The sequence below is a fragment of the Oryctolagus cuniculus genome, chromosome 12 (assembly GCF_051225735.1).
Source record: "Oryctolagus cuniculus isolate XC-2025 breed Fujian yellow rabbit chromosome 12, ASM5122573v1, whole genome shotgun sequence".
Classification (NCBI taxonomy): domain Eukaryota; kingdom Metazoa; phylum Chordata; class Mammalia; order Lagomorpha; family Leporidae; genus Oryctolagus; species Oryctolagus cuniculus.
In genome coordinates this window covers 71,583,854-71,599,996 of record NC_142878.1, presented here as the reverse complement: position 1 = coordinate 71,599,996, position 16,143 = coordinate 71,583,854, and the positions used below count along the sequence as shown (strand labels likewise).

General features: G+C 42.0%; 1 protein-coding gene across 2 annotated transcripts in view; it reads left to right on the top strand.

The window, feature by feature from the left end:
* FBN1 (fibrillin 1) overlaps nt 1-16,143 on the top strand; it is a 258,038-nt gene that overhangs the window by 21,604 nt on the left and 220,291 nt on the right. For both annotated transcript variants that reach the window (XM_051822402.3, XM_051822403.3), the window contains exons 3-4: nt 13,357-13,439; nt 15,960-16,058. In XM_051822402.3, coding sequence (XP_051678362.1) covers nt 13,357-13,439; nt 15,960-16,058 — 182 coding nt within the window. The remainder of the gene's footprint in view (nt 1-13,356; nt 13,440-15,959; nt 16,059-16,143) is intronic.

Genomic DNA, 16,143 nt, shown 5'->3' with positions numbered 1-16,143 from the left:
ACTGCAGGCGGTGGCTTTACCTGCTATGAGAGTGCCAGCCCATGATTTAAATTCTTGCAAATATAATTATCTTTTCTTTTTAAAAAATATTTCTCTCTATTATTTGATAGAGATAGAAAGGAGAGCAAGAAAACCCTCATCTCCTGGTTTGCTCCCCAAATGCCTGCAATAGCCAGGGAGGGGGTTAAAACTGGAAGCCAGAAACTCAATTCCAGTCTCCCAAGTGGATGTTAGGAACCCATTACTTGGGGCATCACCTGCTGCCTCCCAGGATCTGCATGAGCAGGAGGCTGGAGTCAGGAGTCACATGTGGGCATTGAACTCAGGTGCTACAGTGTGGGGCACAGGCATCCCAACCAGTGTCTTAACTGCTAGCCAAATGCCTAATGTCCTATTTGCCTTTTCAGTAAATTAAGTATTACCCTGACAGAATTCTGCTGTCTTTGTTGGAAGTACATTTGAAACCACAGACTTCATTTTACTTAAGATTGTTAGATGCTAGGGTTGTAAAGATAAATCTCAGCTGTCTGTGTTTGAGGAACTCACGTTACAAAAGGGAGAGTTGTTATCCAGCTCCAGAGAATCTGAAATGATAGAATAATTTGGGTATGAATTTGATGCAGCCAATTAAGACTCAAGACTGAATTGCATCTTAGTTTCGTGTGGAAGCCACTCTTTCTGGAAACCTGACCTCTTGGTGGGTGAGCCAGTCCAGGGTACTGATTTTGTATTATACTGGCTGGTGGGATGGGATCTTCTAGTCTTTAAGAGAAACCCAGATGGGGACGTACAATTATACACTGGTTTTTCAGACCCTGACTTCTGGACCAATGCATGTCTCACAGTGACCCTAGTGGGTCTGTCCTGAGGGAGGAGGAGACCTCCGGACCCAGGACTAGAGGTGCTCACATTCTGACTGCCCCATCTGCTCTGTGTGGGCTGCCTGGCTTTCAGGTTTTCAGCTGTGGCGGGTCACTGGGCAGCTTACTATAGCTGAGTGGCCATGTTCCCATATGGTTGCCTGCTATCCAGTGTTTCCCATAGAGCAACATTTTAAGTCCTGGTCAGGTTCCCAGATCAGCCCACGACAGCCTGTTCAGCTGATGATGCAGCTGAGAAACTAGCCTGCAGAACAATCCACCACCCATGAGTGTTGTTTCTGTTGGAAAGGACGTTCTAAGTTCTAAACAACAACACAGAAAGGACATGTTGGAGCCCCACCTGTTCATCAGCTGGGAGCTGCCAGTACTCGTAACTGAGGTTTTGAACCGGCTTGCATTCCCAGTTCCTGAAAGATCACTTCATTCTCTTTAGTCTAATCTCAGTGGCTGATTTTCTTATCTTTTCCTGGGGCTGTCAGGTCAGTCAGAAGATACAGTCTCCCTGGACAGAGCTCTTGGTTTGAAAATTTCTTGGAAGTGATAAAGAATCATGGTTTCAATCCCCATGTCTTCTGTAGACGTACCGGGCCACAGCAGAGAGCTGGCCTGGAAGAGGGGCAACCGGGACAGAATCCGGCACCCCGACCGGGACTAGAACCCGGTGTGCCGGCGCTGCTAGGCGGAGGATTAGCCTAGTGAGCCGCAGCGCCGGCTCAGTCATTTCTATAATTTTGTCCTCCCTTTGGAAAAAATACAACGTGGCTTCAGCTTGAAGAAATGGAGCAAATAGCAAAGAAAATAGCCCTTGTGTTCTTTGGTGAACTCCGGAGTTCTGAGCTGAGCGCTCTGGGAAGCGATCCTTAGAAGCGCCATGTGTTTTCATGATGTCATTGGTCAGATCTGCTCAGGTGCTCAAGAAGGACACATCTGAAATGCGCTGGCTTTTCTGTTTTGATACAATCTTCTTTTCTTTCTGAAGGATCAAATAGTAGTTCCGGCTTCATAGACAAATGTACTTCTTTCCATGTATTTAAAGAGAGCACATTTTGCACAGCCACCCATGCATGCAATGTTAGCAGGCCAGACACAGATCCGTCCCCAGAGAGGCAGATCAGTGCAATGTAGGGCAGCAAGTTAGACTGTTATCTTTAGAGCTGTGGGGGTCTGCTTGGGTAGTTTGGTCATCTGAGCACACTTCTGTGTTCCCAGTGGTGTTTAATCCAGAGAACTGCAAGTGTGAAGTACCCAGTGCCTCAGAGGAGTGAGGAATTGGTGCATGCAGAGGCGTGCATTACACATCTGTGCTTATGGTCTTCATAGTTCAAGGTCTAGTTTCCTGTTGTAGCATACACCAGGCTTTTTGAACTTTAAATTCTTCCTTTTTTTTTTGGAAAAAAAAAAACACCACATGTGCATGTTCTAGCTGTCTATAAAAGATTCCAACAGGATTTAAATTGGCTGTGAGTCTAAAATCACCTCCTAGATTTAGGGAACTGCTTTTTGTAGCTTTCTGGTTTGTCAGCTGTGTATGCTGTGTGTGTTTAGTGGGGAAGGAGGTTCATATGCATGGCTTAGATAGAGTGACAGATTATTTGGCCCTGAAACTCTTGGGTTATTGCTTTTGATCAACACAAAATCCTTCTCATCCCACAAAAAAAGAAACAACAACAACAACAACAACAAAAGAATAGTTTTGTTGATGCAGTACCCTTTCTGTGCCTGTGGTGTGAGTTACCCAACCCAGCAGTGAGAAAGCCTTTGTCCAAGCAGCCCATCCAAACACGCCATTCAAGGGTGTCTGTGGATTTTTTCCTGACTGTCTTTTAGCTGTTGGCCAGATAAGGGCTGGCTTCACTCATGGCCTTGACCAATTGTGAGCCAGAAACCTTAGTTTAGTTTCAATGGAGATTTTTTCTTTTGTTAAAGAAACGAATAGAAACAGATGGTCAAAGATGATGCTGGTTGTATTTTTGTATCATCAACACTGATAACTTTACTGATCAGAATAAATTAATGATGGCATGTCAGCAAAATAACCAACCAGACTATGCATTACTATTTAAGTGCCTTTTAAAGGTTTTTAAAGAGGCATGAGATAATATTTCTTAAGTAGGTTAACTTATAAGAAATATTTTCACTATCATGGAGTTTTTCATGTTAGTGGCATTTGCTGCTGGCCTCCTTTTGACAGCAAAGAGATGATAGTAGTCTTTGTTAACTGTATTGTGCACTTACTAAAGTATTTAGTTGGTTTTATCCTGTGTGCTCCTAAATAGACTCTAGGATATTCCCGGCATAATGGCCATTGTTTCTGTGCTTGAAGAACCATTACTCTGGGATCTGAGGGGGTGGAGTGAGTTTCAGGCATGAGAATCTAGACACAGAATTACTAAAAATGCATAATTGCAATATAGCATATGTGGGTTTTTGTAAAATATGTCTGGAATTGTGTTTTTGCTTGAGAGATGGATGGTATTAATCAGGGAACACTATGGGAGGGGATGAAATTAAAAGGAAAAGACAGAAGAGCTAATGTGGAGATGTAGATGGAGTCTGACTTTATTGTGTGTGGCAGAGGTTTTAGTGTGTGCATAAATGATGCTGAGACTGAAAAGGAGGAGCTGAATAGGAAGGTAAAAGTTTGTAGATGTAGGTGAAGATGAGAGTGGATAGATAGGGTAAGCCTAGCTGGTAGAGGTCTGGAGATAAAAGTGAGATGTTTACTATATGGAGAGAAAAGATCTATCCCTGGAGTGTAGGGGAACAGAATTAAACATGGAGAACATGAAAAGAGACTTAGCTATGTTGTCCTAATGGAGTAGAGAGGAATTAGGATGCCAAGAAAATAGATCATGGTATGTTAGTCCAACAATGAAATCATCAGAATTTGGACAAGAAATTTGCTGAAAGAGTTAGAGACTGTAAGAGGAATTTCAGTAGTGGGGTGGAATAAAACTCATGTTTCCCCTTAGAAACTGGAAAACATCAAGTCATAGTTCAGATACTTCCCTTCTGCACCTGCTGGGGGTGCTGAGACTAAGGGCCCATTCTCTGGCTTCCTTTAGTTCCCAGGATAGACCTTGATGTCAGTGTTTCACCTGCTGTTTAGACACTGTTTGTCTTCATAGACTGTAGGAACCTCAAGAGCAAAGACAGTGTCTTAATGTCTTTTAAAATGTAACTGTTGCCACACAACAGACTCTTAGAATGACAAATGCCCTAAATAGCACTCTGGCCTCAGAATCAGCCCTTAAGGCATTCAGATGTGGCTAAAAAGCTCATGAGAGCATTTCAGGCATGGAAAGCCAAGACACTGTGGCAAAAAATGACCTGTATGAAGGATCTCTGTGAATAAGATCCCAGTGGAAAGCAGGGGCCATCAAAAAAGGAGGTACCTTTGTACCTTTCTCTGAAGGGAGGAGAGAACTTCCACTTTGCTTATGGCTCTGTCTAAATACTGATGGAGTTTGTGGACTGAAAAGGCTTCCATACCCATGGAAGCTCATGGCAAGAGCCTCAGGTGATCATTGACATCATAAATAAGAATGTCAATTGTTAAATCAACAGAAATCACTGTGCACTTGCTCCCCATGTAGGACCTCTGTCCTTAATGAGTTGTACTATGAGAATTAATGGTAAAACTTGTCTTCAAACAGTACTTTATACTTTGTGTGTCTGTGTGGATGTAAACTGTTGAAATCTTTACTTAGTATAGAATTGGTCTTCTGTATATAAAGTTAATTAAAAATGAATCTTAATGAAGAATGGGATGGGAGAGGGAGTAGGAGGTGGGACGGGAGTTGGGGTGGAAGGGCATGTATGGGGGAAAGAAACACTATATTCCTAAAGCCATACCACTGAAATTTATATTTATTAAATAAAAGCTTTCTAAAAAATAACTGTTTTATTTATAATAGCATGGTTCCAGGATTATTATTATTTTACCTGTAAATAAACTTCATTTTAGAACAGTTTTAGAATTACGGGAGAGAGAGAGACAGAGAATATCTTTCTTCCTCTGTGGTTAGTGCCTTATAGTAGATGGCAACTTTGTTAAAATTAATGGGCCAATATTGATATACAGTTATTAAAGTCCATGCTGTATTTGGATTGTTAGTTTTTACCTAATGTCCTTTTTATGCTTAGGATCCTTTCCAGGATGCCATTATACATTTAGTCATCATGTTCTGTGGACAGTTTTCAGACGTCTCTCTTTTTTTTTTTCATTACCTTAGCAGTTTGGAGTAGAGATGGTCAGGTATTTTGTAGAATGTTGCTTATGTGGAGTTTTTTTTTTTTTCTAAGATTGATTCATTTATTTGAAAGCAGAGTTACAGAGAAAGAGAGGCAGAGGTGGAGTTAACAGAGAGAGAGAGAGAGAGAGAGAGAGAGAAGTCTTCCATCCGGTGGTTCACTCCCCAAATGGCTGCAATGGCTGGGGCTGGGCCAGGCCAAAGCCAGGAGCCAGGACCTTCGTCCAGGACTCCCAGATGGGTGCAGGACCCCAAAGACTTGGATCACCTTCTGCTGCTTTCCCAGACTCATTAGCAGGGAGCTGGATCAGAAGTGGAGCAGCCAGGACTCGAACCAGCCCCTGTTTGGGATGCTGGCGCTGCAGGCAGTGGCTTAACCTGCTATGTCACAGCGAGCACCAACCCCGAAGGTTTTTTTTTTTTTGCCATGATTAGATGAAGGTTATGAGTTTTGGGGAAAGAAGTCCACAGAGGTGAGTTTCCATTTAATCACATAATATCAGGGGTTAATAGTGTCAACATGACTTATCACTAATGTTATAAACCTTGATCACCTACCTGGCTGGGATAGTGTTGTCGGTTTTTTCCACCGTAAAATTACCCCATTTCCACACTTTCTGTCTCGTGCTCTTTGGAAGGATGTTAGTACATGCCGCTTTTCAGGAAGGAGTGCGGAGTTACGCTTCAGCTCCTTGAAGACAGAGCATCTGCTGAATTATTTGTAATTCTCCAGCAATAGGAGATTTGTTGCTTTTCTCTCATTTAGTCAATCCTGTATTTATCAGTACACACTCATGGATATTTGTTTTATGCTTTGGGTTACAATCCAGTACTACTTTTGGCATTTTGTTGCTCCAATGCTTTTAGCTGTAGCCATCGGGAGATCTTTCGTTTGGCTCTTGTGTTCTTTTCCTTAGCCCTGTCTGAGGGTATTTGTTTCAGTCTCATACTCTGTGTCACTCAAGATGCTTTGGACTTACCTTGTGTATTTCCTGCCGAGTTCTAGAATCAGTCATTTCCTCAGGAGCCTTGCTTCCTTTAAGTGGATAATGGTACAGAAAACAAGGTCTGTGCGTGAGGTATGCTCATCTTAGTCACCTTTACTTCTGCTAACGCAGTGCCTGGCACATCATAGATTCTCCTGAAATTTTGTTGAATGGCTTGTGCCACGGACAAGGTGACTGATTAGTCGTGTGTCTGCTGTGCACCTGGCAGTGAATTTATTGTCTCTATAGGAAGATGAGCCATCTTGGATGATGTCATCTTGGGTACATTGAGGTGGCAACAAAGCATTTGATTCCAAATGCCTGAAAACAAGAACTGAAGAGAGAGGAAAAGTAAGAGAGAGAGAGAGAGATTGAGAAAAGAAGAGAGGGAAGAAGAAATGAGGAAGGGAGGGAGGGAAGAGGGAGGGAAGGGAGAGAGAGACAGAGAGACTGGCTTTGGAGGAAAAGGTAGACACTAATCTGCTGGTGAGGAAGAAAGCAAGAAGGGGATAAAGCTCATGGAAACCAAAATACGAACTGTTCTTTCTGTTCCTTTCTAGATTATTTTTTATTAAGAAAAACTGTATGAAGTAGGTTAGAGAGGTTGGCTGGCTTGCGTCTTCAAAGAAGGAGACCAGGACCATCTGCGTCCCAGCCAGTGTCGGCCCAGACAATCCAGCAGTGCGTCTCTGGGTCTGAGAGCCCCGCCGAAGCTTGAGGAGGCCATGGCAGCCGCTCTCATTACCAGGGTTTGAAGTTTCATTACCGAGTTGTTGTGACTGGCAGATGGGCTGGAACAGTCACATGTGGTATTCAAATCACTGCTGAGAGACCTGCCCTCTGCCTTCGGCAAGGAGGGCCAGAGGAGCCGCAGTCAAATAAGGGGAGGGGGAGCATCCGCGACGTGTGTTGGAGTCACACAGGTCTCCATGTGGGTATGCGTGAGTTTTCCTTTCCTTCTTTGTGTCTTGGTAAACATTTGTCAAAGAATAAAATAAAAATCATGATGTGCAGTTCGTAATATATGTAGCTCTTTTGTGTACTGTAATTGTTTCATGCTTACCTTGGGACGCAGTACAGGGGCAGTTGGGTGCCCTTTGTTATGTGGGGGCATATAGCTTTTGCTGTCCCTCCACATTTAGACTCCAGGGCCAGGTCCTATGCCTCCCCACCCAGAGGTCAGGAAAGCAGGCGACTCACGGGCAGAAACAGCCTCTTTACCCTTCCCTGATGCTGCAGGGACTCCTCGCCCAAGGATTTAATCACTTCCCAGGCTGCGAAACTCATACCAGTGAAATAGGAGCCCCCTGACCTTGTTGTTATTAGGCCAACTTTGTCTGAAGAGGGATTTGCACTTGGGATAGGAAGCAGAAAAGCTATCTTGCTATGAGAGAGGCCAAACTTGCAGAAGTGGGCTCTGGCTGAGGAATGTGGACACTCTGCAGACATCTTGCACAGAGGCCAATTCTTGCAACGATGTGGTCAGACATGGTAGAGCCCAGCTGTTTGCTCCATTGAGTGAGGCTCTAGCTAGCCCACACAATCTCCGAACTCTGTGTCTGAACTGGATCCAAGTATCAAGCCTGCTAAGGCTTCCCCCTCCCCCCTGGTGATGGGGTTGGGTTGCTGTGGAGCATGGTAGTCATGGTAACTGATGATGAGAGTCCTTACAGATGAAGACTTAGCTATTTTAACATTTTTTTTATTTTAAAAACATTTCAAATAATACAGAAGAGTATAAAGAAGAGTTCAGTGAGCACACACAGATTGAACAATTTTTTTAACATGTTGTCGTATACACTTCATATGTAAATTTTCTGTATACACACATGCATACCATGTTTGTGGACAGCATGGATAGATATGTTAATGTCACATAGCATGAGATTGCAAAGATAGTAAAGTGAGGAAAGAAGGGTATATTATAGTGTAATGGGAATAATTCAATAAAGACAGCCTTTATAAACATCTATATACCACTAATATGGCATCCACATGTTTAAAAAAAATTTCTAAGTCTCTTGTGCTCAGAGACTTCACTATTTTTTTTAAAAAGTCACGGTGTTGAAGTGGAGATAAATTCATTTCCTCCTTTCCCCTGTATAATATTAAAATACAGATAAAAACAGTTTGTGCTTTGCCTTTGACCTATTGAAGGGCATTTTGTGATTTTTGTTACATCGCCCTAAATGCTATTGGGTGAGATGTATCATCTTGTCCTCTCAGTGCAACTTTGCCTTCACTTAGGGGTTAAGAGTGTGCTCTGGGGTCAGGATTCCTGAGTTCAGACCCCTGTTATGTACTTCCAAGCTGTGGGGCCTTGGCTAGTCTGTACAGCCTTCCTAAGCTGTAGTTTCCCTACTGTGGAAGTTAATAACAGGCTGGCGCTGCGGCTCACTAGGCTAATCCTCCACTTGCAGCGCCGGCACACCGGGTTCTAGTCCCGGTTGAGGTGCCGGGTTCTAGTCCCGGTTGCTCCTCTTCCAGTCCAGCTCTCTGTTGTGGTCCGGGAAGGCAGTGGAGGATGACCCAAGTCCTTAGGCCCTGCACCCACATGGGAGACCAGAAGAAGCATCTGGCTCCTGGCTTCGGATCAGCGTGGTGCACCGGCCGTGGCGGCCATTGGGGGGTGAACCAACGGCAAAGGAAGACCTTTCTCCCTGTCTCTCTCTCTCACTGTCCACTCTGCCTGTCAAAAAAAAAAAAAAAAAAAAAAAAAGAAAAGAAAAGAAAAGAAAAGAAAGTTAATAACAGAACTTACCTCAGAGAGTCACTGTGAGGATGAGGTAAAGGAATGTTTCTTAGCACATAACAAAGTTATTTTCTCTTTGCATTAGTTCCCTTTATTTTGTGAAATGTTGTTGATTCTTGCAGAGATTTAATTCTGACTTTTTGGGAGGATGGGTTTTGGGATGGTTGAGTGGGCACGGTGACAGGTGTACAAGTGATGTACACTTCTATTTACTCTGAGGAGTAGCTTCATTAAAAATTTATCTTTTTTTGAATGCTATTTGTCTTGAAACCTTAGAATAAAATCTTCTGTAATGGAAATTATCCAGCATGTTTCCTTTCCAACTTAAATAAGACATCATTTATTTCTAGAATTAGAGCTGTGTGTGTGAAGCAGAACAAATGCCACCCAGCTTATTGAACAGGTTCTGGTTGTGTGTAGTTCTTAAGACCAAAATCAGAAAAGGAGAAATCTTACATCTTTCTAATACTTTGCATTGAGCCACCAATGTAGTGGCATTTGTTAAAGAATGATTGATAAGGATATTAAAAATTGTCATGTGATGTTATTGTTTGAAATAACAAAAGGTAAATAATGTATAACTTGTTAGGGAAGGATAAATTTGTAAAACTCAAAAAAGAGGATGTAAGCAAAATCATAATTCATAATTATTTAGAATTTTTAAGAGATGTAGTGAAATGAAAATAACATGCATGAATAAAATAATAAAACTGACCAATTCTTTGTTTAATTCTGATGAAATAGAAACATTTCCATTATACATAAGAGTTCATGTTTTTAAAAAAGTAATGTGCTTTAAATAAAATGTGATAATTATACATGGTCATACAAGAGCATGTATTTTAAAAATGAGCACTTTTAGGCTGGCGCCACGGCTCACTAGGCTAATCCTCCACCTGCGGCGCCGGCACACCGGGTTCTAGTCCTGGTTGGGGCACCGGATTCTGTCCCAGTTGCCCCTCTTCCAGTCCAGCTCTCTGCTGTGGTCAGGGAGTGCAGTGGAGGATGGCCCAAGTGCTTGGGCCCTGCACCCCATGGGAGACCAGGATAAGTACCTGGCTCCTGCCATTGGATTGGCGTGGTGCGCCGGCCGCAGCGTGCCAGCTGTGGCGGCCATTGGAGGGTGAACCAATGGCAAAAGGAAGACCTTTCTCTCTGTCTCTCTCTCTCTCACTGTCCACTCTGCCTGTCAAAAAAAAAAAAAAAAAGTAAAAAAAAAAAAGTAAAAATGAGCGCTTGTGGCTGGGTGTTAAGTGAGAGCAAAAGATCTCTCCCTCTGCTTTCCCCAGGTCCTCTTCTATGAAGCCAACTAGTTCTTTTTATTATTATTATTTTTAATTAATTAATTAATTTATTTTTTTGGACAGGTAGAGTGGATAGTGAGAGAGACAGAGAGAAAGGTCTTCCTTTGCCGTTGGTTCACCCTCCAATGGCCGCTGCCGGCGCGCTGCAGCCGGCACACCGTGCTGATCCGATGGCAGGAGCCAGGAGCCAGGTGCTTTTCCTGGTCTCCCATGGGGTGCAGGGCCCAAGCACCTGGGGCATCCTCCACTGCACTCCCTGGCCACAGCAGAGGGCTGGGCTGGAAGAGGGGCAACCGGGACAGAATCCGGCGCCCCGAGCGGGACTAGAACCTGGTGTGCCGGCGCCGCTAGGCGGAGGATTAGCCCAGTGAGCTGCGGCGCCGGGCTGAAGCCAACTAGTTCTAAGCATCTCATATTTATGCCCATAATACCAAGTACTATGCTTGTACCTCTGTGACTAAATTTAAACAGTATCCATTGGTGCCTTGCTTTGAAATGTGAGAGCTTTGGGTGTTTATACCTTTTCTCCCTCTTCTCCCTCTTATTGCTTTTTAAATAATTGCAGTTTGATTTCTACTTACCAGCTATTTTTAAAGACTGTATAATATACTTAAAGCTGAACCTTTCTTGGATCAGCTGCTTCATTGCCCTCCATATCTTTCTTCCCAACTTGTTTCCCAATTTATGTCATCTATACAGTCACTTTTGACTGAGAAGATGTAAAACATTTATATCTCGATTTGTAACCATGGTAAATTAAAAAATCTGCCATGTTTTGGCTGTAGCTTGCTTCTAACTATTGAAAAACAGTGAAGGATGTTCATCGTACCGTGATTTTGAAAATCTTGTGGATGTCTTGCTTCGGGAGGCTGGAATGACTGATCATGGGCTCTTTTTTGTTCATCTTTTCACCTTGTTATATGTGTCCTTACTCCATAAATACATCCATTTTAGTCAGACAGTATGTCCCAATTTTTGTTTGAAAAACATAGTTACTCTGACTGTGAGGCACCCTGCAAAGGCTCCAGTGGTCCTCTGAAGCTATTCCAGGATTTGGTTTGGGGTTGGACTGGATCCAGTGGAGCTGTTGTAATGGGCTGTTGATGGGGAAGGTCTGAGGCAGTTGACTTTGGCCTGGATTGTCATTTTAAATGCTGAGAACTTTTATGACATTTGGAAGGATTGAGCGTTCCCCCTACCTCCCATCCCAGCTCCCCACCCTGGCTGCTCCTTCATCTCCCTTTCTGAGATTCTAAGTTTCCCTACGGTGTTGTAGACACTGAAAGTTTGGTCTCTCACAGGAGGAAGAAAAGGTTGGGAGCCATTAACTTCTTTTTCTTTCTTTCTTTTTTAAAGATTCATTTGTATTCTTTTATGAGAGAGAGAGAGAGAGAGAAAATCTTCCACTCATTGGTCTCATTGGTTTACCCCCCAAATGTCCACAACAGCCAGGGCTGGGCCAGACCAAAGCCAGGAGCCAGGAGCCTCCTCCAGGTCTCCCATGTGGGTAGCAGAGACCCAAGTATTTTGTAAACCATCTGCTACTTTCCCAGGCACATTAGCAGGGAGCAGGATCAGAAGCAGAGCAGCCATGACTCAAACCTGGCACTCCAATATGGGATGCCAGCATCACAAGAGATGACTTGACCTGCTGCAGCACAAATGCTGGCCCTGTGGCTCAGAGTTCTTAAAACCTTTCTCTCTTCCCAAATCCCTTATAATTCCCTTGATTGTATAGTTAATTTAGGTCAGAAACAGATTCCATATGATGATGTATTGCATTTTCATTCTCCTTTTTATATATGAAGCTTTTCATATCCATGATGTCATCAGGAATATATGCATACATAATGTAGACAAGGCAAAATTTACTAGTCCAATGTGTACAGAAAATAAATTAGACTCAGAGAAGCCTTAAAGTCATGCACATATTAAGGCTGTATCCAATCATTTTCTCTGTATCTCTGAAGAAGTGTTGGATAGCCAGGTGTAGAATTAGGGTCTGTTCCGTGGATGCTCTGTCTTCCTCATTCTTTTTCTGACCTCAGTACCAATCATTCTGAAGTAGGTGCACTGTGCCCTACAGAGTGTTCCAGGTGTTTGTTCCCAGTCCTGCCTGAAGTTGAAGTAGAATTCCGAGTACATGCAGGAGGCTCTGCACCATTAGACATGGTCTGAATAGAGAGGGAGAGTGTTTGCGTGCACCCCAAGTGGAAATACGTTCTGGTTACGCAGTTGTGTTTAAAGGCTTATGCCTGTGGGACTAAGTATTTATGCTAGAAAGTCTTGAAATAGCTTCTAGTTTGTGAAATTGATTACAAAATGTTTGACCTTCCTTATTGGCCCCTCAACTCCAGCAGCAAACATCAATGTTTAGGCTCTTAGGATGTGACAAAGCAAAATGCATGGTTTCCTCTGGGTCTACGGACATTCTATTCTCTGTCTTAGTTTCCTGTGTAGAAGTAGCAGTGTTCTTACCAAATTGCTCTCTATAATTGTTAAATATGGATCATCTAGATTCTGAATGGAGGCTTTGCACCAAGACATTTGATGAGCTGACTGTAAACAAGAAATCCAGGGTGACACTGATTTTATTTTCCTGCAACTGCTGGTATCAACTGTGTTTCCAAACTTTTGCTAAACAAATATTTACATGTTTTGGCCTTTATTTTTTTTTCTGACTGATGTCAGAGTTTGCATTCCTGCAATTTTGGTGAAAGAAAGAATGTGGTAACACTTCTAGAGGTGAGCTGGGGCATAGGAAAAAAATACTCACTGTTTCAAAGAGTAGATTTTACATGCAGTAGATTTTATTTTAGATTAATAGGGAGCTTATTTTTTATATTAGAATCCTGTGGCTCTGTGAGTTTCGGTATCTGTGAATCATGACAGAATGTTTTGCCTTGTGCATCTCTAGTTTCTGTTTTCCTGATGCATTATCCTATGCGTACATGATATTGATAGATGTCCCTATTGGTATTATTATGTAAAATGTTCCAAGCTACCAAACCAGCTTTGAGTCCCATGAGTTAAATTTGTGTACCAGAATTCATCCTGCTTTATAACTTAGGAGTATTTTTTTATTTGGTCATCTCCTCTTTTTAAAACAATGTATTTAAAAATAAAATAAAATAAAACAATGTATGGAATTCTCATGCTTTTTTTTTTTTTTTTTTCTAGACCCAATGTCTGTGGATCACGATATAATGCTTATTGTTGCCCTGGATGGAAAACCTTACCTGGTGGAAATCAGTGTATTGTCCGTAAGTAGACAACCTGTTACTCTGCATGTTCTTTTGCTGTTTGGGTTGCATGGTGATTCTTATTTGGCCTGCTGTAACTGCATAATGCTAATATGTTTACAGCTTAACTTTCTAGATCTAAGATTTGTCCTACTTTTTCTGAATTAGGTCAGAAAATGCATTAACTTGGTCAAACCACTGTCATACTTTAATTCAGTGATTTCATTTTGAATATTTTTGGGATGTAGACAATAGAACCACAGGATACTTTGACCAAGGCTTTATGTCATTTGCATATGTTTTGTCTGGCAGCATAGATTATGTAATCACTTTGGGATTTTAATAAAGGGTATCCTTGATAATTTCTTTATTGTAATTAAAACTTTTCATTAACATAAAATCTAATTTATTTATTAGAAAAGGGGGGACAGAGGAAGACGGGGGCGGGGGGGGGCAGATCTCTCATCTGCTAGTTCACTCCCCAAATGCCTTCAACAGCAAGGGCTGGATCAAGCTGAAGCCAGAGCCAGGAACTCAATTCAGGTCTCCCACATGGGTGGTAGGAACCTATCTACTTGAGCCATCACCGTTGTATCCCAGATTATGCATTAGCAAGAAGCTAGAATTAGGAGTGGAGCAAGGACTGGAACTCAGACACTTCAATATGGGATGCATGCTGCCCTAGCAGCATCTTAATGTATGTGAAACCCTTGCCCTCACCTCTCTTATTGTAGTTTCTGACTTTTGGGTTCACAGTAGGCCACAGGCTGACCTGTACACTAAATGTGGGTGGTCGAGGCCAAATGCAGACCTAACTCTCAGGTAAAGGGGAAGGGATAGGGTCAGAGCGTGAGGTAAAGTGGAAGGACTGTGGTGACCCTCAAGTGGTACCCAAGATTCCTCTGTTGATTTTTACTGCTGTGGCAAACCTCCGGATTCTCATGATGCTTTACAAATGTTGAGTGACAAGTTATATGCCTGGAAAGTGGCTACTTAGTGGAGGCACCATCAAACCATACATTTTCACAGTCATCATACCTGTGAAGTAATTTTCCACTTTCAGAAATCTCCATTAGCATAATGGGGGGAACTTACAAGCTGAAAGAATGTTAAGGAATTACTTAGTCCACCTTCTTACTTGGCCCAGAGTGGTCTGTGGAGAAGAATAGAATATTTTAACCCATATTCACTTGGAGATCTGAAAAGTTTATCCCTTCCCCAATTCTTGATTTTGACCAGAAAGCACTGTATTCATTTGACACATGTGGTTTATTTTAAGATCAAAATTAAATCACTAACAGTGAGATATAATATCATTTGGGATTTTTCTAAAGTAGTTGGATAAGAAAACCCTTTCCCAGTGGTTCTTAGAATTATGAGAATTCTACAAAGAATAGTGTCAAGTATTGAAATAGATGTTTAAAAGATCCTCAACAGGTTATTTAACAATAGTTTCAAATTTCTGTTCCAAACTCTTTTGATGTTTTTTAAAAAATACATTTCATTTCGAAGAGAGCCAGCTAGAGAGAGCACTCATCCATTGGTTCACTTTACAAATGCCTGCAATGGATACGCTTGGGTCTAACCAAAGCCAGGAGCCAGGAACTCAATGCAGATCTCCCACATAGGTGGCAGGAGCCCAACTACCTGTGCCATCACTGCTGCCTCCCCAGGTCTGCGTTAATAGAAAGCTTGAGGGGAGCCAGACCTGGCAACAAAACCCAGGCACTCCGATATAGAATGCAGGCAGTGTCTTAACTGCTAGACTAAATGTCTGCCTCTCTTTTGATGTTTTAAAGAATGCATTTTATACCCTGTATATTATTTTAGCCTTGCACATTGCATTCATCTCTTGCAACAGTGTGCAGGAGTTTGAGGAAAGAATCATGGCTTTAAGTATAAGAAGTGGTGACCACATCTTATAAATATTAATCATTTACTATTTAAACTTACCCCTTTGGCCACTAGCAGAACATTTGGTACCAATGTGATGCTATTCACTGGGTGACATGAAAACATTAGTATTTATTTAAAGGATGAATGATTTCCTGACTGTAGAATCAGCATTAAGGTAGTAGATTCCAGCATTCGCCTCTCAGACTATCAGTATAATTCAGAACAGGACAAAAATGAAGCATTAAACATTTATAACAAAACTGGCTCCCAAGAAGAGTAATACAATTTTATATCATTCAGTTGTAAAGGTAATATACATACAGAATTTTTAAGCAAGTGAATATGTTTAAGTGCAAGACTTCTATTTGTTTAGTTTTCCTTTTGTAGATTGAATGATGTGGAATTAGCCAAGACAGGTTCAGAACCACTGTTATAGATAAAGGAGTTAACTCTTTTAAAGCCAGATTCATCTAGTCCAGCAGCCTTGTTCTCTACATTAATATACCTGAGACTTAAGGGCATATAAATCAGGATGGCAGTTACTGAGGAATCTGAGAGCGTAGTGCTTCTCATTTGAGGATTGAGTTCCTGTAGCTAACCATACCCTGAATCCATGTGCTAACAGACCTCTGGTTTTATTCACAGCCATTTGCCGGCATTCCTGTGGGGATGGATTTTGTTCGAGGCCAAATATGTGCACTTGCCCATCTGGTCAGATAGCTCCTTCCTGTGGCTCCAGATCCAGTGAGTCTAACATGTCATTATATATAATATTATTTTATGTGGTTACGCCCTATTTTCTCCTAAATTTGCTTTTGGCTTTCTCTTG